The sequence below is a fragment of the Leptodactylus fuscus genome, chromosome 11, assembly GCF_031893055.1.
Source record: "Leptodactylus fuscus isolate aLepFus1 chromosome 11, aLepFus1.hap2, whole genome shotgun sequence".
Taxonomy (NCBI): Eukaryota; Metazoa; Chordata; class Amphibia; order Anura; family Leptodactylidae; genus Leptodactylus; species Leptodactylus fuscus.
Window position 1 is genome coordinate 59118466 of NC_134275.1, and position 26142 is coordinate 59144607.

A 26142-nucleotide genomic window follows, 5' to 3' on the forward strand; every position below is an offset into this window, starting at 1 on the left:
AGGAGTGCCCCAAATCCAGGGGACAGACATTAGTCAACACCTATAAGTACCTGGGTGTGCTCCTTAATAATAAGTTGGACTGGGCTGATCACCTGGATGTGCTGCACAGAAAGGGCCACAGCAGGCTCTACCTGCTCAGGAGGCTAGCGGCCTTTGGAGTCCAGTGGGCACTTCTTAGGGCTTTCTTCAACTCTGTAGTAGCATCAGCCATCTTCTCCGGATTGGCCTGCTGGGGGAGTAGCATATCAGCCAGGGACAGAAATAGACTTGACAGGCTGATCAGAAGGGCCATCTCTGTCCTGGGGAGCCCCCTGGACCCAGTGCAGGTGGTGGGTGACAGAAGGATACTGTCCGTGGTGAGCTTCATGTTGGAGAACAACTCCCATCCCATGCATGAGACCGTGATAGCACTGGGCACTACTATAAGTAACCAACTGCTCCATCCCAAGTGTGAGAAGGAGCGCTATCAGAGCTTATCTTATCTCATGTCTGATCATATGGAATTTTATTATATCAGTAATGGAGCTGTGACAACCTTTCAGACATGATATATACAGGTGGTTGTCAGTAGTAATAGGTGAATAGCTGTACCGTAGTATAAGGTGTGTGGATCTCATATCTAATCACAAAGTTATTAAAATCATTCAATTATAATTATACAGTGCAGATTATTCAAGGTGTATGAAAAGTTGGGGGTCCCCCTTTATAGACGGGGTATTGCATTATAGGGCATTATATGTTACATCGCATATTATACAATATTCTGCCTCCTTTATCTCATTCCCAGAGTTCTCTTATCGTCGGGGGAAGGAGGGGCACATCCTCTGTTTCTGATTTTAGCTTTGGGAGAGACCGTGCTTCCCGCCCCCACTCACCCACACACTCTCCCCAGACTTCCATACATCGCCTGCAGCATCACCGAGTTTAATGCAATGAATTTATGGAAAGTCACAGTGTGCAGAGGGAATTCATGGCGGCGGCTGCTGATGACTCATAGAGGGGGCTGCAGGGACCACACCATTTACATCTCTGTTTCCATTAATTCTTATATAGGTCACCCATCTATGAAAGCGGCATCAAAAGAAGGGAATCATCTGTGGTCCGGTCACATTAACTCTGTGCTAGCTGTCACAGCCTCATGTCCACTCTGACACTGCTGGCACATATAGGGTTTATAATTACATCGAATAATCAATTCATCCATGGAGCTTACAGTATACAGCACCGTAGTCTGACCACTCTTACAGTATACAGCTCTGAAGTGTGATCGTTCTTACAGTATACAGCTACATCGTGTTACTGCTCTTACCGTATACAGATCCATAGCGTGACTGCTCTTACAGTATACAGCTCCATAGTGTGACCTCTTACAGTATACAGCTACATCGTGCTACTGATCTTACAGTATACAGATCCATAGTGTGACTGCTCTTACAGTATACAGATCCATAGTGTGACCGCTCTTACAGTATACAGCTCCATAGTGTGACCTCTCTTACAGTATACAGCTCCATAGTGTGACCGCTCTTACAGTATACAGCTACATCGTGCTACTGATCTTACAGTATACAGCTCCATTGTGTGACTGCTCTTACAGTATACAGATCCATAGTGTGACCGCTCTTACAGTATATGGCTCCATAGTGTGACCGTTCTTACAGTATACAGATCCATAGTGTGACCGCTCTTACAGTATACAGATCCATAGTGTGACCGCTCTTACAGTATACAGCTCCATAGTGTGACTGCTCTTACAGTATACAGATCCATAGTGTGACCGCTCTTACAGTATATGGCTCCATAGTGTGACCGCTCTTACAGTATACAGATCCATAGTGTGACCGCTCTTACAGTATACAGATCCATAGTGTGACCGCTCTTACAGTATACAGCTCCATAGTGTGACTGCTCTTACAGTATACAGATCCATAGTGTGACCGCTCTTTCAGTATACAGATCCATAGTGAGACCGCTCTTACAGTATATAGATCCATAGTGTGACCGCTCTTACAGTATACAGCTCCATAGTGTGACTGCTCTTACAGTATATGGCTCCATAGTGTGACCGCTCTTACAGTATATGGCTCCATAGTGTGACCGCTCTTACAGTATACAGATCCATAGTGTGACCGCTCTTACAGTATATGACTCCATAGTGTGACCGCTCTTACAGTATACGGCTCCATAGTGTGACTGCTCTTACAGTATATGGCTCCATAGTGTGACCGCTCTTACAGTATATGGCTCCATAGTGAGACCGCTCTTACAGTATATAGATCCATAGTGTGACCGCTCTTACAGTATATGGCTCCATAGTGTGACCGCTCTTACAGTATATGGCTCCATAGTGTGACCGCTCTTACAGTATACAGATCCATAGTGTGACCGCTCTTACAGTATACAGATCCATAGTGTGACCGCTCTTACAGTATACAGCTCCATAGTGTGACCGCTCTTACAGTATACAGCTACATCGTGCTACTGATCTTACAGTATACAGCTCCATTGTGTGACTGCTCTTACAGTATACAGATCCATAGTGTGACCGCTCTTACAGTATACAGATCCATAGTGTGACCGCTCTTACAGTATATGGCTCCATAGTGTGACCGCTCCTACAGTATATGGCTCCATAGTGTGACCGCTCTTACAGTATACGGCTCCATAGTGTGACCGCTCTTACAGTATATGGCTCCATAGTGTGACTGCTCTTACAGTATATGGCTCCATAGTGTGACCGCTCTTACAGTATACAGATCCATAGTGTGACCGCTCTTACAGTATACAGCTCCATAGTGTGACCTCTCTTACAGTATACAGCTACATCGTGCTACTGATCTTACAGTATACAGATCCATAGTGTGACTGCTCTTACAGTATACAGATCCATAGTGTGACCGCTCTTACAGTATACAGCTCCATAGTGTGACCTCTCTTACAGTATACAGCTCCATAGTGTCACCGCTCTTACAGTATACAGCTACATCGTGCTACTGATCTTACAGTATACAGCTCCATTGTGTGACTGCTCTTACAGTATACAGATCCATAGTGTGACCGCTCTTACAGTATATGGCTCCATAGTGTGACCGCTCTTACAGTATACAGATCCATAGTGTGACCGCTCTTACAGTATACAGATCCATAGTGTGACCGCTCTTACAGTATACGGCTCCATAGTGTGACTGCTCTTACAGTATACAGATCCATAGTGTGACCACTCTTACAGTATATGGCTCCATAGTGTGACCGCTCTTACAGTATACAGATCCATAGTGTGACCGCTCTTACAGTATACAGATCCATAGTGTGACCGCTCTTACAGTATACAGCTCCATAGTGTGACTGCTCTTACAGTATACAGATCCATAGTGTGACCGCTCTTTCAGTATACAGATCCATAGTGAGACCGCTCTTACAGTATATAGATCCATAGTGTGACCGCTCTTACAGTATATGGCTCCATAGTGTGACCGCTCTTACAGTATATGGCTCCATAGTGTGACCGCTCTTACAGTATATGGCTCCATAGTGTGACCGCTCTTACAGTATATGGCTCCATAGTGTGACCGCTCTTACAGTATACAGATCCATAGTGTGACCGCTCTTACAGTATACAGATCCATAGTGAGACCGCTCTTACAGTATACAGCTCCATAGTGTGACTGCTCTTACAGTATACAGATCCATAGTGTGACCGCTCTTTCAGTATACAGATCCATAGTGAGACCGCTCTTACAGTATATAGATCCATAGTGTGACCGCTCTTACAGTATATGGCTCCATAGTGTGACCGCTCTTACAGTATATGGCTCCATAGTGTGACCGCTCTTACAGTATATGGCTCCATAGTGTGACCGCTCTTACAGTATATGGCTCCATAGTGTGACCGCTCTTACAGTATACAGATCCATAGTGTGACCGCTCTTACAGTATACAGATCCATAGTGAGACCGCTCTTACAGTATATAGATCCATAGTGTGACCGCTCTTACAGTATATGGCTCCATAGTGTGACCGCTCTTACAGTATACAGATCCATAGTGTGACCGCTCTTACAGTATATGGCTCCATAGTGTGACCGCTCCTACAGTATATGGCTCCATAGTGTGACCGCTCTTACAGTATACGGCTCCATAGTGTGACCGCTCTTACAGTATATGGCTCCATAGTGTGACCGCTCTTACAGTATATGGCTCCATAGTGTGACCGCTCTTACAGTATACAGATCCATAGTGTGACCGCTCTTACAGTATATGGCTCCATAGTGTGACCGCTCCTACAGTATATGGCTCCATAGTGTGACCGCTCTTACAGTATACGGCTCCATAGTGTGACCGCTCTTACAGTATATGGCTCCATAGTGTGACCGCTCTTACAGTATACAGATCCATAGTGTGACCGCTCTTACAGTATACAGATCCATAGTGTGACCGCTCTTACAGTATACAGATCCATAGTGTGACCGCTCTTACAGTATACAGATCCATAGTGAGACCGCTCTTACAGTATATACTGTAGATCCATAGTGTGACCGCTCTTACAGTATATGGCTCCATAGTGTGACCGCTCCTACAGTATATGGCTCCATAGTGTGACCGCTCTTACAGTATATAGATCCATAGTGTGACCGCTCTTACAGTACATAGCTCCATAGTGTGACTGCTCTTACAGCTTTTGGTGTTTTCTCTGAATTTTGAATCTTTATCTTGTTTGTGAGGGGTCCTCATCTGACGTGAAAAACCCGACATGTAGGGTTCTTCTGTCCGCTTGAGAAGTCGGACATCTTCACTTGCGGACAGGGAAGGAAGGGCACGGAGTGCAAAAGAACGCACCCGATGCCCATTTAAATAAATGACAGGTGTCACGGACACAGGTAGTGTCCGCTCCTAATGTCCGTGCCAGATTTTGAGCGGACACTACCTGTCGGACACAGACGGTAGTGCGAACGCCCCCTTAGGTTTCATGTGTTTGTTTCTCAGAGGTTTTCTCCTGCTGAAAATAATTATGACATTGAAAGCTGTTGCCTATCCTCAGGACAGACCCAGGACCCTTTAGATCAACTGGATGAAGAGGAAGGGACATTTCTTGTGACATCACACTCATCGTCACATGGCTTACCCACAGCTCCGTCCCATTCAAGTGAATGGACTGGGCTGCAATACCAAACACAACCACTACACAATATATGGCATTGTCTTTGGTTAGTGAAGAATGCAGCCTCTTCAAACAGCTGATCGGTCAGGAACCCAGGTGTTGCACCCCTGACAGTCTTTAATTGATGTCCTATATTAAGGATAGCTCATTAATTATTAAGCCTGAAAAAAAACAACTTTCCTATAAATAATCAAGAGATGAAAAGAACTTTTAAATTCTTGTTTTGGGTCTTTGTCCACCATAGAGGAGGATAACCATGAAGTAGAAGCCCTCTCTGATCAGCTGTGTAAGGTCTGCACAGGTACAGACAGATCTTAAAAGAGGTCTATCAGCTAAGGAAACCCAGCTATACTAGGCATAGCCCCATAGGGCACAAGTACCATCAGTCCATTTCGGTATCCTGGCCATGGACAGGATCCTTATTTTTAATCTTGGTATAATTGAGATGTTTGGAGCTTCAAGGGCTGTCGTGTATTCTCAGGCAGGAGTACCACCAGTCATGCTGCCTCTCCTCTCCTGCCCTGCTGTTGTTGTGCCAATTGCTGGAGATAACATCAAGCTGGTGTCAGTGTGGTGGTCGCAGGGGGGTACTGGGTGGAGAGACAGCATGACTGATGTGGCTTTGGCCTTTGAATACATGCCCCCAATGTACCAACCACTTTGCTTACATTTAAAGGGAAACTCCAATTATAAGGGCCCGTTCACATGGGCACAGAGGGGGAGGATTATGGAGCGGAATGCACGTCATAATCCGCCCCCTCACAATGGTGGTCTATGGAGACCGCTAGCGTTCTTTTTTTCCGCTAGCGGAAAAAAGAAGCGAGCTGCCTTTTCTTCAGGCGGATTCTGCGGCTCGTTGAGCCGTGGCGTCCGCCTCGCAGCAGCATCCATTCATTTGAGTCTGCTCAAGAGGGAAAAGCCGCGACAGTCATGGCAGGCGGATTTTGGCCCGAGAGTGACGTGGCTCCCCGCGTCACTCTCGGTGCCAAAATCCACCTTTCCGCCCCCCGTGTGAACTAAGCCTTAAACAACTTTTCAGTACTTAATAGTACATGTAATAATAAGAAACTTTGTAATATGATTACAAATATGTCTACTTTTCCATTTATCAAATTGAGTTATTGCTCGACAGGCTGATTAGAAGGGCCAGCTCTGTCTTGGGGAGTCCCCTGGACCCAGTACAGGTGGTGGGTGACAGAAGAATATTGTCCGTGGTGAGCTCCATGCTGAAGAATAAATCCCACCCCATGTATGAGACCTTGATGGCACTTGACAGCACTGTAAAGGACTGACTACTTCACCCCAAGTGTGAGAAGGAGCACTATCGGAGGTCCTTCCTCTCAGGCTACATAATCTACATCAGACCAAGCAAAGAGAGACCTAAATGATCCTGAAGTCTTCTTTTCTTTCTTTTTTCTTTAGCTGCTATGATTCCTAATATTTTTCTCCTGTCTGTTATTCTGAGCTTATGTGTGTCTCCTTCTGTAATTTATTACTTGTTATTATCTTGTACCCGTATTATCATGCTGCTGTAACACACTGAAATTTCCCCATGGTGGGACAATTAAAGGATTATCTTATCTCTTATCTTATTGCTGTAATAGAGATAAGAGGCAATAAATCAATTAACATCCTCCCATCCCCCGCTCATCTCCATAGAGCTCTATGTGTTTGCAGGATAGGTGATTCTATGTAAACAAACAGTCTGAGTGAAGATAAGAAGCAGCAGTCTAATAAGTGGAAGAGGAAACAGAGCTGCCAACTCCTTCCAGTTTCTCAGCTATGGACGGCCGTTTCGATCTGGTTGGACCTCATCAGCACACCGTAGTAGAGAGAGCTGACTTGGTAGAAGTGAGAGGCTTGGGAGATTTGCATATTCCTCCCATGATCCCTTACAGTGGAGCGACTATGGCTGTATAAGTCTCCACACACCTAATAGGTGGTCTCTCCTTAAGGAGTGACATTATCCCCATAATCTGGTCTCTCTGCCTCTCACTTCTACCTAGTCAGTTCTCTCTACACTGCACTGACGAGGTCCATCCAGACCAAAACGGCTGTTCGTAGCTGAGAAACTGACTTGGTAAAAATCCCACATTATGCAGTAAAGGCTTCTGGGAAAGTCGGCATGATGTTCAGTGTGCTTCCTATAGAGGGCAGCATAACAGAGGCACTGTCTCCCTATTTACATCTTGGGAGACAGATTTGCATATTCCTCCCATGATCCCTTACAGTGGAGCGACTATGGCTGTTTAAGTCTCCACACACCTAATAGGTGGTCTCTCCTTAAACGGGTATTCCCATGTCGCATACTCACCAGTCTTCACCGCTGTAAAATCTTCTTTCTTCCTGGTTTCTTGTGTCATTTGGTGGGCGGGGTTTCACATGCAACCTGCCGTTTAGCTCCGCCCACCGCATAGCGTGATCCTATGGGGTGACTGAAGGGCCTGTAATGTCATCAAAGGTCCTCAAACAACACTATATGCACAATATTGGACTATGAAGTACAGGCAGGAGCAACTCCATTCTGTGTTACATACAGAGATTGCCTGTCTCTGCCATAATGAAGACAATTGAATTAGCTATCCTGATAACTGGGAGAACAGAAGACGAATTTAGAAATGAAAGCAGCTCCCCTAATCTATCTGAGAGCAGGGAGCTAGGTCACGTGGTGTAGACACAGGAATAGCTAGAAACACAGGCTTTCTCCCGTGCACTTAGCCCCTCCTCCCTCCCCCCTGAGAGCAGGCAGATACATCACTTGACTTTTGAGTAGATAAGTCAAGGGCTGTGTCAACAAAGAATTGAATAAAGTAAGATAGTGGACAAACAAAGCAGTTTTGCTGAAGCAGTGTATTTAGGAAAAGTCTTACATCCACATTAACAAGCAGTATAGCTAGGAACCTTGTGATGGGACAACCCCTTTAAGGAGTGACATTATCTCCATAATCTGGTCTCTCTGCCTCTCACTTCTACCAAGTCAGTTCTCTCTACGCTGCGCTGATGAGGTCCTACCAGACCGAAACGGCTGTTGGTAGCTGAGAAAATGACTTAGTAAAAATCCCACATTATGCAGTAAAGGCTTCTGGGAAAGTTGGGCATGATGTTCAGGGTGTTTCCTATAGAGGGCAGCATAACAGAGGCACTGTCTCCCTATTTACCTGGTTTAGTCATTTATGAAAAGTTTCTTATCACTGGAGGCCCTAGAATAAAAATAAGAATTCTTTACATTGTTGGGATAAAAAGGTGCTTCTGCCTTATTAATCTACATGGGCCAAGGCTTGGTCTAACAGGGTTATCAGAACTGATAGACTCACTTTCAGAAGCTTCATCTGGTTCCCAATTCAATGTCTGTGACGGATTGTCCACTAAAAACAACACATTGCATTTCACTCCATTGTCTTTCTGTTTACGTCTGAGTTTTTACATTCCTTGTCATTCTTTGCAGTCACAACTATCCTGTGTGTCTCACGTGGCTCATCCATTTTTCTCTTACTTCGACCTTCATTCCTTGAGCACTCTGAGTATCTGCAACTTTTCAGATGCCTTTCAGTATTTGGTTTGGCTTTGCAGCAGCTACCTGGCATTGGGTGCTATAGCTGCATCTGCTACTATTAATCCTATCCTATGAATGTTAATGGTTCTGTTCAGTGTTTTAATCTTTAGCCTAGGGCTAACAGAGAGTTTTACTATGACTCACGTCGTGCAACCAAAGTTGGTCAGGTTGGCTTGTGACTCTCTCACTTACAATAGAGTTGCACTGCAGCTCAGAGGATGCCATCACCACGTAATCTATCTATACATATATGTACAAACGCCTGACACACTGACACTGAGGCAGTGGCATTTACATTCTCTTCATTACACAGTGACGAGTATTGGTAATTAAAATGACCCCAGAGATGACCCGTCATCTATCACAGCGGTGAGTGTGGCCTCTGGGCATCAGCAATAGGGCTACGACTATAGCAAGGACCAACATCACAGGACAGAGGAAAGTTATATAAAGAAGGGGTAGGACACCCCACAAGGGTGTGATAATTCTGGCAGAGGATGACAATACAATAAGGGAGCAGAAAATAAGCAAAAGGTAAATATTGTAAAACCTCACACAGATGTTGTGGATGTGGATTGTATTCTCTGGCACGGCTCCAGGAGATCCACTATTTGTCATCAATGTGATTATTGTATAGAAGCTTCATATTGGAACCTGACAGAACTGTGCAACGCCAAACTCTATCACCGCCGCCATCATGGCACTTATATGTCCTAATGAGCAGCGCTCACAATGAATCTCACTCAGAGCCATCTGTGGTCATGAATATTTCAGGACATTGTATGGAGATGGAGGGTGTTATTGTTCCATGTTCCAGGAGGAGACCATAACCAGAAAGCTTCACTGGGACACTATCACAAATGGCAAGCCAGATATGAAGCTTTCTGCATCGAGTGGCATTAATGGCTGTGAACCCTCCGTGACACGAACGAGTCTTATCTAACACTAACGCTAGAGAAACATATTACAATGTAACGAATCTGTGCTGTGCTGTACAGTACTGCAGACAACAAATAATATTTCATTGCAAGCTCTTAAATACAGTATTACATAACTCCTAACATTGACATGCCAAATAGTGTCCCCAGTGCCCATCACAATGTCCTCCATGCCAGTCACAATATCTTCAGTGCCATTAACCACTGCAAGACAATAAAATTTAACAATATAACACCTTATATAATTAAAACAGGGCTGGAGGTGACATATCCAAATCTACTCCTGATATATCCATAATTACAATAAGACTTGCCATTGTCTCCTGGGTAATTGTGGTGCACATCAACGGATCACGACCGAAGATCTTTCTACCCTGTGATGACATTTATATATAAGTTATTGATCAGGAATAATTGAGCAATGGATCATCTGCCGATATCCCCACGCCCCCGGGTCCAGGATACCTTCCTTATTGTAGATGTCTGTGAGAAAAGGAAATTGTTGGCATTACCAGGACAAGATATTAAGGACATTAATTAATCTGTTGACAAGATAAACGGTAAAAAAAACCGACTGCCAATCACTCTGAGAGCCATTACTAATAATCACTCCCTGACACCAAATGTAAGACAGAAGATCAATGAACCTGAGTCCAGAGATCAAAGACATTTATTACAGAGACCTGCTGCTATTTATATCACAGGACTGAGAGACCGGAGGATCTAATTGTGTCCTGCCAAACCGAATATGATGTATAACCGAACCCAATCATGTACGACATAGACAGGACAGAATGTGTAAGGTAGCTCTAATCTTAGAGTGGATTACAAAACAGACAAAATATAAGTACAAAATCACAAGTCCCTATATACTACAATATAAATACTATACTATTATGCCATGTACAATAAATATAACTACTATAATATTGCCTCATATGTGCAAGAATATAACTACTATAATACTGTTCCCATGTACAAGAATATAACTACTAGAATACTGCTCCTATGTACAAAAATATAACTATAATACTGCTCCTATGTACAAAAATATAACTATAATACTGCTCCTATGTACAAGAATATAACTACTATAACACTGCTCCTATGTACAAGAATATAACTACTATAATGCTGCCTTCTATGTACAAGAATATAACTACTATAATACTGCTCCTATGTACAAGAATATAACTACTATAATACTGCTACTATGTACAAGAATATAACTACTATAATACTGCTCCTAAGTACAAGAATATAACTACTATAATACTACTCCTATGTACAAGAATAACTACCATAATACTGCTCCTATGTACAAGAATATAACTACTATAATACTGTTCCTATGTACAAGAATATAACTACTATAATACTACTCCTATGTACAAGAATAACTACTATAATACTGCTCCTATGTACAAGAATATAACTGCTATAATACTACTCCTATGTACAAGAATATAACTACTATAATACTACTCCTATGTACAAGAATATAACTACTATACTACTGCTCCTATATACAAGAATATAACTACTATAATACTGCCTTCTATATACAAGAATATAACTATTATAATACTGCCTTCTATGTACAAGAATATAACTACTATAATACTTCTCCTATGTACAAGAATATAACTACTATAATACTGCTCCTATGTACAAGAATATAACTACTATAATACTGCTCCTATGTACAAGAATATAACTACTATAATACTGCTCCTATGTACAAGAATATAACTACTATAATACTGCTCCTATGTACAAGAATATAACTACTATAATACTGCTCCTATGTACAAGAATATAACTACTATAATACTGCTCCTATGTACAAGAATATAACTACTATAATACTGCTACTATGTACAAGAATATAACTACTATAATACTGCATTCTATGCACATCTATTTATTCTATGGGTTATCTTGTCTCATTTTCACAGTAGAAATACAGTAATTATTTTTGTGTTTCTCTTCGCTGTATCCATTACAGTCTTCCCTGTATTTTTATGTATTGGTGGTGCCATCTGGTGTCCAGGATCAGATTTCCTGCTCTGTTGTGTCTGACTTTTCATTTTACTGACATTTCACTTTCTTGGGTTCTGTATTTTATTTATTGTCTCTATTAATTCACTGCTTTGTGAATGGAAAGGGCAGAGCAGGAATGAATGAGCCGTTGATGTCACCGGTGACTCATGCTTCATTACCATGGGCTCCGATCTTCTAGGACTCTGTCACCATCACGACCGGGTCTGACGCTCATAATGTTCTCTGTGGACAGGAATTTAAAAGCTTTCAACTATGAACAGGGAATTTCCCAGCATCCCCTGCTGATGTGTAATAAATTAGTGGAATGACAATCATCAATCCAGCACTGATAGAAGAAAATTACTTCTTCTTAAAGGAGCCGCTCACACAGACATCCCAGAGCTGAGGGGCAGAGGTCTCAAATGGTTGATAACAGATAGTAATAGATTGTATTCACCTGTCCTACAGTCGGCCTCTCCCCTCCTGACATGGCTGATAACAGATAGTAATAGATTGTATTCACCTGTCCTACAGTCAGCCTCTCCTCTCCTGACATGGCTGATAGCAGAGAGCAATAGATTGTATTCACCTGTCCTACGTTCGGCTTCTTCCCTCCTGACATGGCTGATCGCAGAGAATAATAGATTGTAGCAGCACGCTATGTACTGACTTTTGGGTGTAGATAAGTTACATCTGATCTCAGAAGCATTACTCATCCATCTTGTTGGCTTCTTGTTACCCCCCATAATGTTTCACTGCATTGACTCCAGATCTATCCCAGACTGGACCTTTGGTATATACCACCAGCTGTATGGGAGGCTCTAGAGCAGTGGTTCACAAGCCGCAGTACGCATACTACTAGGGATACTACCTGTCCTGGGCTCCAGCGCGTCTTCCCTACTGCTCCGACCCACAGAGATGATGTCAGCAGGCGGTCGCGTAGCGTATGCGTCATTACGCTGAAGTCCAGGAGTAAGTAAATAACACTGTTTTTATGTTTGACAAGCTTCTGCCCGCGACTTTTACTGCGTATTGTTGGCGTCGATGATCCGCCTATATTCAACAGTTTGCTGCTGTCGATGATCCACCTGCTTCGGAGTTTCGACTCTGCTACATCTCTGCATATGCACAGCATACCCAGCTATATCTACATCTCTGCATATGGACAGCATATCCAGCTCTGCTACATCTCCGCACATAGATGAAAGGGGTTTTCCTATCTCAGTGTCTTAGCAGCATCTGCGTTATCTGTGTGTTTACATAGAGGATAACAGACCAGGCTTTATCAGCAAAACTGCAAATAGCTGAAATCTCTGTGCCCCACATGTAATATAATGAACCCCACAGTGTCCCCCACATCAGTGGCGTAACTAGGAATGGCGGGGCCCCGTAGCAAACCTTTGACATGGGGCCCCCCCGACCAATTCCCCCCCCCCCCCCCCCCGAAAAGACCCCTGAGTATAATAATGATATTTGCGGGGCCCGCAGTGTCATTTACTGATCCGGGCCCCTGCCAGGATCGGTAAGTAAGTAGGGCCCGTTATCGGCTGGAGTAACTCCAGCCGGTAACGGCCTATGAAAAAAAAAAAACGCAGCGGTAGCAGCTGTCGCCGGCCCCCTAATGTCCTGGGCCCTGTGGCAGCTCCCTCCGCTGCTTCCCCGGTAGGGGCACTGAAGTGTGAGAGCCATTATACTACATGTGGGGGAACTGGTGATGCCATTATACTGAGTGTGGGGGGCACTTAGGGGGCCTTTACACAATAGTTAATGAAAGCTTCTATATAAGCCTTATTTTATTAACATTTATAAGTGATCGCTACTTTGAGGGTACTTGATTGGGACATTTTCTCACTCACTTCGCTTGAAATTGTTGAGAACCACTGATCTAAAGGAGGGGGTGCAGGCAGAGAGGTAACTTGAAGCTCTTGGGAGGCAACGCAAAATCTATAATGGGACCCCTAAATGCCTTGGGTCATTTAGAATAGTGCTATATTTTATGTGGCAGAGGAACCTTTTGGGTCTCCATGTATCCAGGGACTGCTACCACTGTTCCCCCTATAGCTACGTCTCTGGGTTCAGGGGCCACTGCTATTACATTGTATCAGGGTATAGAGCTTTTGGAGTTCATGTCCCCCATTCAGGACATGTTCACACATGACTTCTAGTAAATGAAGGTGCAGATGATATACTCTGCGAGGTTGCACCGATTTTATAGCAGAATGCACATGGATGACATCTGAGTTTCTTCCGTCCCCCAGTGAAAATCAATGGGGGGTTTTGTTCTGTTATTTTAGAAATGAGCGAACACTGTTCGGATCAGCCGTTCCGAACAGCACACTCCCATAGAAATGAATGGAAGCAGCTGGCACGTACACTTTGCCGGCGGCCGGTCGCTTAACCCCCCGCATGCCGGCTACGTCCATTCATTTCTATGGGAGCGTGCTGTTCGGAACAGCTGTTCTGAACAGTGTTCGCTCATCTCTAGTTATTATGTAATGGAGCAGGATAGGACCTGCTCTATGAGCATCAGAACGGAGCACTGGATGTCACACTCGATTGGTACATGCCGCCCCCTAGTAGTTCCAATTTTGCCAGTACAATCTTACAAACACTCGATACAGGATTGTGATATCATAGTGCTCATACTCATTATATAAGGCCCAACCATGAATGCCGCCATATTGTGCCGATTAAAGGGGCTCTATCAGCAAAATCTACTACGGCGCACTAGCCGTAGTAGAAGCCGCATGCTACTGCGCATGCACCCAGGCCATTTTTTTTATATCAGTGTCAGTTTGTGAGCGCCGGAGGAGGACGGAACCCGAGGACATCGGAGGAAGAAGAGGCGTGGATGAAGAAGAAGACACACCCTGAATGTCCGCCCACAGTGCACGATGCGTAAGTAGATAACATTCTTTTTTAGGGTTTTATTTTAAAACTGGGGGGGTAGTTTAATATAACTTTACCGGTGCCTGAATAGCCTTTTTAAAGGCTATTCACGCATATGTGGGGCTCTATCAGCATGATTTTGCTGATAGAGCCCCTTTAAGACACAACACGAATCTCATTTTATGGCAAAAGTAGTCATGGCCGTTAATATGAGACCCCATATTGTTACTGGTTGGATAAAATAAACAATCGTGCCATGTTTGTTTTCGCCATTACCAAACACAGAGTAAATATTGCGTTTATTGTGTCGTTCGTAACAATTATGGCGATTCCAAATGTCATTTCTAAATACATATTAAATAGGAAATTACAGAAGGGATCCACACCATTTATTTAAAGTCTTATTTTATGTGCTGTGGGTCTTGAACTCAGGCTGGTACCTGATGGTGATGTATACAGAGCAGGTGCTATAATGCTTGGCATGGCGTCCGGGTGCACCTTGGATCGAGGAGTCGGTAATACCAGGTATGTTCTGCTATTAATTCTGGGGTGAAAAGGAAAACTGTAAACTCAGGTAAAAGGAAAACTGCGCCACCTATGGTAAGTCATAGTTATGATTTATAGGTGGCTCCCCTCAATAAAAGGTGCTAGGGCACAGCTTCCCAATTTTCATACGGGAAAACTTATGTGCAAATGTGGCTACGCCCGCCCTCCTGGACTTGCAGAAACCTTGTATATGTTGAACCATCGGTAGGAGCAGCAGGAAGCAGTCAGTGACCACTGCATGAACATAGCTCGGGGATAATGGCCCATATTTATCATGCTGGATGTGCCATGAAAGTGGCCAACGGCGCATTTTTGGTGCACTGTGATATACAGTATAAACCCGATTTATGGAATATACGGAATATATCTATGTCTATATATGGATGACAGTTTTTGGTTATTGACCTATCAGGATAGGCTGGGTCACATCCACGTTGGTGTCAGCGCAGGTAATCCGATTCTGTGATTCATCGAAAGATCACAATTAACTGATTAGAACGGGTCGTTTGGCTTCAATGGTTTAAAACCAACCGCCATGTATCCGCTCTTTTAGACGGAGACCAAAATCAGACTCCGCCCAAAACAATAAGGATACCTGATGTACGGCAACAAATCTGTTTTCTAACATTAAAGTCTATGGAAGGCGGACAAAAACAGATTACGCTAGGTTCACACCTGCGTTCTTCTTTCCGTTCTGTGCTTTCCGTCTTCTGCATGCCAGAAGACGGAAAGCACAGACCGGGTCCGGCCGTGAGCGGCGGTGAGCGTTTTAGGCTCTCCGCCGCGAAACCGGATTTTTTTATCCGGACACAGAGTACTGCATGTCCGACTCTGTGTCCGGATTATAAAACCCGGTTTCGCGGCGGAGAGCGCAAAACACTCACCGCCGCACATCTCTCTCACCCATTCAAATGAATGGGTGAGAGAGACTCCTGCAGGTTTCCGTCTTCTGCCTCTGTTTTAGGCAGGAAACGGAAACCTGCAGTACGGACACCACAATGTGTGAACGAGCCCTTACTAGCGGATAGTAAAGTGTGTCCGTTTTTCCCTCTTCATTCTTCTCTGCACATGTTCAGAATGAAGATGGATTCACCCGGCGCAGATGTGAACAAAGCCTCATCCTGATATTTCGTTGTTTGTAGAATAATGCGCGAATAATTATCGATAAATAATTAATAAAAATAACAATAAACACATTGAAAAAGATCTTGGATCACCATAGTGGGAGAAATAAAATCTAAATAGCTGAATCACTGACTCCTGATGGAAATATAAAAAAAAAGTTACAGGTGTCACAATATGGCAGCCACAATAATTGTTTTGCATTTTTCACAGGTATCAAAGCCTGAGCCCTATTTATGGAAAGCCCCTTGAAGAATGGGCGGAGACATGTAAATTTCTCTACTAGCGATCTGTGCCCCACTGCCCGAGTCTCCGCCCCCTCCAGCAGCGTGATCTCACGGTCACAAGACACTGACGCTATAGAAGCGGCCCAGCGACGTCATCACCACGCCCCTTACCTAGCCGCACCCTCGATACCCATAGCTGAGTCTTATTGGTTGAGAAGCTGGTGACGTCACCTATCAACAGGAAGCGGAGCGCTGCGATAACCGGAAGAACCCGGAAGAGTTCAGAGCCGGAGCGAAGAAACCGAGAGAAACGGAGCCGACATGTCTAATATGGAGAGTATCCTTCACTGGGCTGGTGAGAGAGACGTGTACAGGCCTGTGTTCAACTGCCCCTCAAGCTTATCTGCCCCAGGAATTGCCCCTCTATCCCTCTACCTATCCCTGTAGCCAGGTATCTCTCTCCTTCCTTCTATCTGCTCCTGTAACTATCCTCTCCAGCTTCTTATCTGCCCCATATTTCCTATTTGCCCCTGGAACCTGGCTTATTTGTCCTTCTATCTGCCCCTTACAACCTAATTGTTGCCCCTATCCTACCTGATACCCTGCCCAGTAATGATGACTCTGCCCCCTGCCCCTGTGACAGCCCCTCTGCATGGTCAGGGTCACTATTTACATCGGTGTCACCTATGACAACCCTGGATGCAGATGAGGGGCTGGAGCTCAGTCGCTGGTGATTATAGGAATCTGGTGAGACCGCGCTTTATCTGCACCAGTGACCTGTGAGGGGACAGAACGTCTGCTTTGTGTAATGGCGGCCAGATCCGGAGTCTGCGGTGTCAGTGGTCATCAGCCAAGGTGGTGTCTGCCATTGTAGTGATGGTAAGAAATCTAAGCTGAGCATTACTATCTGTTGATGTATCATCACTGTACCAATTCTCTCCACTATCTCCGGGTACAGCAGTGGCTCTGATAGCCTCTCCTGACATGGCTGATAACAGATAGTAATAGATTGTATTCCCCTGTCCTACAGTCAGCCTCTCCTCTCCTGACATGGCTGATAACAGAGAGTAATAGATTGTATTCACCTGTCCTACAGTCAGCCTCTCCTCTCCTGACATGGCTGATAACAGAGAGTAATAGATTGTATTCCCCTGTCCTACAGTCAGCCTCTCCTCTCCTGACATGGCTGATAACAGAGAGTAATAGATTGTATTCCCCTGTCCTACAGTCAGCCTCTCCTCTCCTGACATGGCTGATACCAGATAGTAATAGATTGTATTCACCTGTCCTACAGTCATCCTCTCCATTCCTGACATGGCTGATAACAGATAGTAATAGATTGTATTCACCTGTCCTACAGTCATCCTCTCCTCTCCTGACATGGCTGATAACAGATAGTAATAGATTGTATTCACCTCTCCTACAGTCAGCCTCTCCCCTCCTGACATGGCTGATACCAGATAGTAATAGATTGTATTCACCTGTCCTACAGTCATCCTCTCCATTCCTGACATGGCTGATAACAGATAGTAATAGATTGTATTCACCTGTCCTACAGTCAGCCTCTCCTCTCCTGACATGGCTGATACCAGATAGTAATAGATTGTATTCACCTGTCCTACAGTCATCCTCTCCATTCCTGACATGGCTGATAACAGATAGTAATAGATTGTATTCACCTGTCCTACAGTCAGCCTCTCCTCTCCTGACATGGCTGATACCAGATAGTAATAGATTGTATTCACCTGTCCTACAGTCAGCCTCTCCTCTCCTGACATGGCTGATAACAGATAGTAATAGATTGTATTCACCTGTCCTACAGTCAGCCTCTCCTCTCCCGACATGGCTGATACCAGATAGTAATAGGTTGTATTCACCTGTCCTACAGTCAGCCTCTCCTCTCCTGACATGGCTGATAACAGATAGTAATAGATTGTATTCACCTGTCCTACAGTCATCCTCTCCATTCCTGACATGGCTGATAACAGATAGTAATAGATTGTATTCCCCCGTCCTACAGTCATCCTCTCCATTCCTGACATGGCTGATAACAGATAGTAATAGATTGTATTCCCCCGTCCTACAGTCGGCCTCTCCCCTCCTGACATGGCTGATAACAGCTAGTAATACATTGTATTCACCTGTCCTACAGTCAGCCTCTCCTCTCCTGACATGGCTGATAACAGATAGTAATAGATTGTATTCCCCTGTCCTACAGTCATCCTCTCCATTCCTGACATGGCTGATAACAGATAGTAATAGATTGTATTCACCTGTCCTACAGTCATCCTCTCCTCTCCTGACATGGCTGATAACAGAGAGTAATAGATTGTATTCCCCTGTCCTACAGTCATCCTCTCCATTCCTGACATGGCTGATAACAGATAGTAATACATTGTATTCACCTGTCCTACAGTCAGCCTCTCCTCTCCTGACATGGCTGATAACAGATAGTAATAGATTGTATTCACCTGTCCTACAGTCATCCTCTCTTCTCCTGACATGGCTGATAACAGAGAGTAATAGATTGTATTCCCCTGTCCTACAGTCATCCTCTCCATTCCTGACATGGCTGATAACAGATAGTAATACATTGTATTCACCTGTCCTACAGTCAGCCTCTCCTCTCCTGACATGGCTGATAACAGATAGTAATACATTGTATTCACCTGTCCTACAGTCAGCCTCTCCTCTCCTGACATGGCTGATAACAGATAGTAATACATTGTATTCACCTGTCCTACAGTCAGCCTCTCCCCTCCTGATATGGCTAATAAGAGATAGTAACAGATTGTATTTGCCTGCACATTATATCTATAACTGACAGCTTGCTTTCTATCCACAAGGTTAGTGTGAAGTACTACAAGTATATGGCTGCCCACGGTTGTGCTCGCCTGATTGTCTTTACTGGACACAACTGTAACAGACCTTCACCTGTGATCAGTTTTGGGTCTGTGCAGGATTCTGTAGCCGCTGTCTCTTATGTTTCCATCAATTCATTATAGGTTGATTACGCTTCGTTTCCTTGGGTCTGGTCAGGTGACCTCTCACCTGTTGTTATATTGTATCTGTCCTGCTGTATACAGTATATCACATTCTCCTTGGTTGTGTCATCTTGTGACGTCAGGGCAGGTCATGTGATGGCAGCTGGCAGGCGTGGGAGGAGCCAGGTGCAGCCCGCAGAACAGGGTGAACTGGTTAATGTAATATGGCTCTATTAATAGTGCGAGTCTCGGGTCCTGCTTCTGCCTTCTCTATGTCACAGACTAGTAACCCTTACAATCCTGAACAGTTTATTTTCAGATCTCCTGAAATAGTGATGTGTGTCTTTCTGGGGCCACCGGGCCCCAATCTGTAAAGTTGTGTAATTGATGCTCAGTTTATGCCCTACAGGTCATAAGCTCTAGGCTGAGACATAGGGGACTGGCTCTGTACGTGTAACATGGGGATGAAGGGCCCCACAGTGTCTGACCTTTCACCCCCTGTGACCTCTCAGGACCATGTGATCAACATGAGGCAGTCACTCTATGTGACACCCCCCATTGTATATAGCAAGCTATATCATACTATCACGTGGAAATGATTCTGGGAGACGCTGATGTGACCCAGTTATCCTAAACGTCCCCATTTGGCGCTCAGGGCGTGGCCTGCTGATCGGACTGTGATGTCATTGACATGTTTTACGCTCTGGGTGTGGCCTTTTGCTTGGGTTATTAGGTCAGTGTTACGTTTAGTGGCCTACCGCTTGGGTCATGATGTCATCTTCTGGTTTATTTGCCTCCTTAACCCACCAATCAGAACATCTGTTTAACCTGAAGTTTGCAGCAAAAGAGCTAAACCGGAACGCCAAGAAATGTGAGAAGGAGGAGAAGGCGGAGAAGGGCAAAATCAAGAAGGTGAGAAAGGGTCCTGAGGATCAGTGGGGTCAGCTCTCCAAGACTAGTGACTTTCAACAGGATGAAGGGGCATTAGTGATCGGAGGGGTCAGTACCAGTCAGCAGGATGAAGGGGCATTAGTGGTGGGGTCAGTACCAGTCAGCAGGATGAAGGGGCATTAGTGGTGGGGTCAGTACCAGTCAGCAGGATGAAGGGACATTAGTGATCGGTGGGGTCAGTACCAGTCAGCAGGATGAAGGGGCATTAGTGATCAGTGGGGTCAGTCCTGCAGGATGAAGGGGCATTAGTGATCGGTGGGGTCAGTACCAGTCAGCAGGATGAAGGGGCATTAGTGATCGGTGGGGTCAGTACCAGTCAGCAGGATGAAGGGGCATTAGTGATCAGTGGGGTCAGTCCTGCAGGATGAAGGGGCATTAGGGATCGGTGGGGTCAGTACCAGTGAGCAGGATGAAGGGGCATTAGGGATCGGTGGGGTCAGTACCAGTGAGCAGGATGAAGGGGCATTAGTGATCGGTGGGGTCAGTACCAGACAGCAGGATGAAGGGGCATTAGTAATTGGTGGGGTCAGTACCAGTCAGCAGGATGAAGGGGCATTAGTGGTGGGGTCAGTACCAGTCAGCAGGATGAAGGGGCATTACTAATCGGTGGGGTCAGTACTAGTCAGCAGGATGAAGGGGCATTACTAATCGGTGGGGTCAGTACCAGTCAGCAGGATGAAGGGGCATTACTAATCGGTGGGGTCAGTACCAGTCAGCAGGATGAAGGGGCATTAGTGGTGGGGTCAGTACCAGTCAGCAGGATGAAGGGGCATTAGTGGTGGGGTCAGTACCAGTCAGCAGGATGAAGGGACATTAGTGATCGGTGGGGTCAGTACCAGTCAGCAGGATGAAGGGGCATTAGTGATCAGTGGGGTCAGTCCTGCAGGATGAAGGGGCATTAGTGATCGGTGGGGTCAGTACCAGTCAGCAGGATGAAGGGGCATTAGTGATCAGTGGGGTCAGTCCTGCAGGATGAAGGGGCATTAGTGATCGGTGGGGTCAGTACCAGTCAGCAGGATGAAGGGGCATTAGTGATCGGTGGGGTCAGTACCAGACAGCAGGATGAAGGGGCATTAGTAATTGGTGGGGTCAGTACCAGTCAGCAGGATGAAGGGGCATTAGTGGTGGGGTCAGTACCAGTCAGCAGGATGAAGGGGCATTACTAATCGGTGGGGTCAGTACTAGTCAGCAGGATGAAGGGGCATTACTAATCGGTGGGGTCAGTACCAGTCAGCAGGATGAAGGGGCATTAGTGGTGGGGTCAGTACCAGTCAGCAGGATGAAGGGGCATTAGTGATCGTGGGGTCAGTCCTACACGACCAGCACCAGTCACCCAGATGGAGGGCTATTAGTGATTGGTGGGGTCAGCACCAGCCAGCAGGATGAAGGGGCTTTAATGATTGTTGGCGTTTGCCACCCTTAGAGCTTGTTTTCTGTGGTGTGAACTGTAGGTGTTTTGGGCTGTGCATTACCCAGGAGTCCTGGTGCCGTCCTGACGATGTCCACATCTGCTTCTTGTATCCTTTAGGCCATACAGAAGGGGAATACGGAGATTGCACGGATACATGCCGAAAACGCCATCCGTCAGAAGAATCAAGGCATCAATTTCCTGCGAATGAGCGCCCGGGTGGACGCAGTGGCAGCACGGGTACAGACTGCAGTCACGATGGGCAAGGTTGGTGGCATCTGATTTGTGCTTGTGAAGGGTTAATTACTGCTCCTGTCATGTTATGCAGTGGAGGATGTGGCAGTAATGTGCACATTTACCCCGGAGCTGCAGTCTGATGATCTTCTGGGACTTGTGCATTGACTTGCTGGAGCTCAGGTGTCCGGTCACATGTCTGACCAAGGGGTTGGGGCTGCTCTGGATGTAAATAGAGGAACTGTGAAATAACCCAATCCAATGAACACGCCGTGCTGCTGTTGACCAGATATTTGCGCCATTTCACTTATTCTTTGTTTCTGTTTTAGGTGACAAAATCGATGGCGGGTGTGGTGAAATCTATGGACGCCACACTGAAGAGCATGAACCTGGAGAAGGTGAGGGGTGCGGATACTGTATTTGGGGTGTTCACCTTTTGGGCATCTCCTTGACCTCTTTCTCTGCCCCCAGATCTCTGCCCTTATGGATAAGTTTGAGCACCAGTTTGAGACGCTTGATGTTCAGACGCAGCAGATGGAAGACACAATGAGCAACACAACAACACTGACCACACCACAGGTATGAGGTTGGAGGTATCTGGTGCCTCATGATCCTACCAACCAATCGTAGCAGGGGACTAGTCTGTCTCCCAGCGGCTGGCACTTGTTACTTTGCACTTATCATGTCATTGTTAATTCTGATTTTCACATTTTACAGAACCAAGTTGACAATCTTCTACAAGAAATGGCAGATGAGGCTGGGTGAGTGACCATAATATAATATAATGCTCCAGTCATATATGACTGATATCCGTTCTTCTCTTGTAACACTCCATCACTTTTAGAAGCTGTGCACTTCTGACTTGGTATTGTTTCAGAGCTTCTCCATATACACACTTGATGGGTTGTATCTTTCTTGCTCTTTGTTCATTCCTTGTATCTCTTCTAGCCTTGACCTGAATATGGAGCTTCCTCAGGGACAGACCGGATCAGTGGGAACCAGTGTGGCCTCCACAGAACAAGTAAGGATCCAGGGTTATAGGGACTCTGCAGTACCTTGAGGTGTAGGGGGTGTATGTCCACAAACTTACTTAGTGAGTGCAGCTCTGGAGTATAATACAGGACGTAACTCAGGATCAGTACAGGATAAGTAATGTAATGTATGTACACAGTGACTGCACCAGCAGAATAGTGAGCGCAGCTCTGGAGTATAATACAGGATATAACTCAGGATCAGTACAGGATAAGTAATGTAATGTATGTACACAGTGACTGCACCAGCAGAATAGTGAGTGCAGCTCTGGAGTATAATACAGAATGTAACTCAGGATCAGTACAGGATAAGTAATGTAATGTATGTACACAGTGACTGCAGTAGGATCAATAATTTGTCTGCGTTTATGAATATTATCGGGAAAATTCATTTTTATGTTTATGGCACAAGATAGTTTGTTCTTTCATTTTTGTGCTGACATCACCACTTTTCTGCCCGATTCATTTAGCATTATATTTCCACAAAGTGATGTAAATGACAATAATATTCACAGCTGCCCCAGGTCTGATTTAGGGTTGCACCTCATCATGAATTAAGCATTCCCTGCACTATAATGCATGGGACATCCGGCGTAATGTAATATAAGCAGGTTGGCTGAATATATAATATGATGTGCCCTGTATTCTAACTTGATCATGCTGTGTCTCTTGCAGGATGAACTGTCGCAGAGACTCGCCCGTTTGCGTGATCAAGTGTAAGGTTGTTGCATCCGTACGTGTGTCTGCTCTTTCCACCTGTATATATGTGGTACATCCTTGAATTTGTTTCTCTCCATAAATAATCTACATACAAGACGCTTTTTGACTGGTCAGCTTTTCACGGACCCCCCCTGCCCCTTCCACCAGGCTGTACCACTCAGAGACTGCAGGGGGAAGCATTTGTTGTCAGCTAAACCCCACCCGTATGCTATATTCTGAATTTGACTCATTAAAACCATATATGAGCCCTCCCCCCTGGTCGTGTGGAGAACGCCTGAACACTAAGAAGTACTGCTGTGTCTGTAGGACGAGGCCGCACTGTGACACTAGAGCACTCCGGACGAGGTGTGTACTGACATCGGTGAGGGTAGTGGCAGGATCGCCGTTATCTGGGCAGTTCCTGATAATTACTCTTGTAATGAAGCTTTGTATCAGTATATCGGAGCAGACGGCTCCTGTCATTCTCTCATCTCATCACGTGGTTATCTTCTCTTTATCCAGGAATTGGCTCAGAGGCCCAGAGTGGTGACTGAGTCTCTTCCTCTTGACTGAAATGTGATGTATGATCAGCCCCAGGTTGTCTAGGTTCCGGGGCAGATTGTGACTCTGATATGGTCTGGTTTTCTTTTCACTGTCCATTAGTCAGTGTGTGGCCCCCCTGCCGGTACAGCGCCCTCTTGTGGGGGACCTCTGCCTTCATCTTGCTGCTGGGATTCTTACATATGGGCTTGTATTTATTTGCATCTCAGTGTTGCTGATTCCGCGGCTGACGCCCCTCCTCTTGTTTCCGGCCGCCCAGCTTTTAATAAACTGTTTTCTTTATGTGTGTGGAGTCATCTTTGCACTCATCAGATTTTGCCGTTCACATTTTTCATCCCCTCCTGGTGTATTCTGAGATCATGGCAATATGATATATTTGTAATGGGACCTTAGTACAGGATGAGAGCTGGTTCTGGAAATTACAGCAACTAGTAACAGATGGTAAAATATGATGGCACTCAATGCCAATCTGCTGCACAATCTTGGGGTAGAAAGTTTTTCTTTCACCCCCTGATCTATGGTGCAGCTATATCTTGCATACAAGTCCAGTTTTTTGCACCAGATCTTAAAAAGGACATTAGAGAACAGGAGACAGGACAAATGCAACAGGGAAGGTCTCGGGAACAAGCTGAAATTATTAATCTGTGTTGGTGATCTAAGCGGGAAGTGAACAAGTTTGAAATTCTCTGTTGGGGTAAATTCAAGGTTGTGTTGGAGGAGTCCATCGTAAATCCCGACGACAGTCACAGGTTAGGTACAAGAAGCTGTGTCTGGACTCTGAGACGTCTTCCAGGGTTCCCTGCTCCACCGAGATTAGAGAACTGCAGAATTGTATCCCACAGTATGAGACTTGAATTCCAGGGAACAATTACTTCTAATAGTAAACTGTGCCTAGACATTGGAAGTAGAGGCTAACTAATATGTCCAATATCTTGTTACATTTGCCCCTACGAGTAGCAGAGACTTGGTATTAGCAGTCTTGTTTGGCTTTACAGGGGAACTGCTTCTTCTTAAAGGTTTGGACTTTCCAGATATTCTGTGGGCAGTGGAAGATCGCTTTCCTTTGGAGAACTGCACTGAGAACGAAAGGGATGAATCTACTTCATTGGTGGTTTTGGGATGGAGGCACTTTATGGAGGATTTCCTGCAGATGAGGGCAAAAATACTACTGAGAGAAAATGTACAATAGCAGAAATGATTCTTTTATATAGCCCCTGACTAGGTGTTCTTCAGCCATAGCGCCCATCTAGCAGAGGTGTCGAGAACCATAGACTTAGAACTACAGTAGTTTTAAGAATAGAGACAAGTCCTGCACAAATCCATTAGCTAACATTTAGGATAGATTCTGTAAAATCTCCGCTCTGGATATTCCCTCCTGCAAGTCCTTGGTTCATTGACTGAACCAAATACGAGGTGTTTTGGTATTTCCTCATCCTCCTATCCAAAGATGTCTCTTTGCTCCTCTGCTGCCATCTTGTGGCCTCATCTGAAGTGCTGCAGTCACAATTACTGGGGCCTCCCCTTCTCCTCCTCTAGTGGTCCCTGAAGGGCCCGACTGATACTGGTGGTGACCTCAAAAGTCCTGAATGTGTCCAGGAATCTGGAAATGTCTAATGTTTGGGCTCCTCCGATCATGGCCTGACACAGGAGGGAGTCACAGCTCCGCCCCCTTATTACTGCATGTTCACCCCCTGCAGCGCTTCTTTAATTGTGTGATGTGATTGGGTCATTTTCTGTGACTTCTGGAGTCATCTTCGTAGAAAGGGTTAAATATATACTCCACCTTCTCACCTCATGTA

General features: G+C 45.2%; 2 protein-coding genes across 2 annotated transcripts in view; both read left to right on the top strand.

Moving 5' to 3' along the window:
- The window catches only part of BRWD3 (bromodomain and WD repeat domain containing 3), a 356261-nt gene that overhangs the window by 88181 nt on the left and 241938 nt on the right, over positions 1–26142 (top strand). The gene's annotated exons all lie outside the window — the stretch shown is intronic.
- On the top strand, positions 16462–24631 carry CHMP1B (charged multivesicular body protein 1B). Its single transcript, XM_075260517.1, has 8 exons — positions 16462–16812; positions 20274–20371; positions 21939–22085; positions 22382–22450; positions 22524–22631; positions 22770–22813; positions 23001–23073; positions 23759–24631. The coding sequence occupies exons 1-8, from the start codon at positions 16797–16799 to the stop codon at positions 23801–23803; spliced, it is 600 nt and encodes a 199-aa protein (XP_075116618.1). The 5' UTR covers positions 16462–16796; the 3' UTR covers positions 23804–24631.

Coding starts and splice junctions, on each gene's coding strand:
- CHMP1B (XM_075260517.1), top strand. Junction 22,451..22,523: donor AGAGCATGAACCTGGAGAAG/GTGAGGGGTGCG, acceptor CTCTGCCCCCAG/ATCTCTGCCCTTATGGATAA. Junction 22,632..22,769: donor CAACACTGACCACACCACAG/GTATGAGGTTGG, acceptor CACATTTTACAG/AACCAAGTTGACAATCTTCT.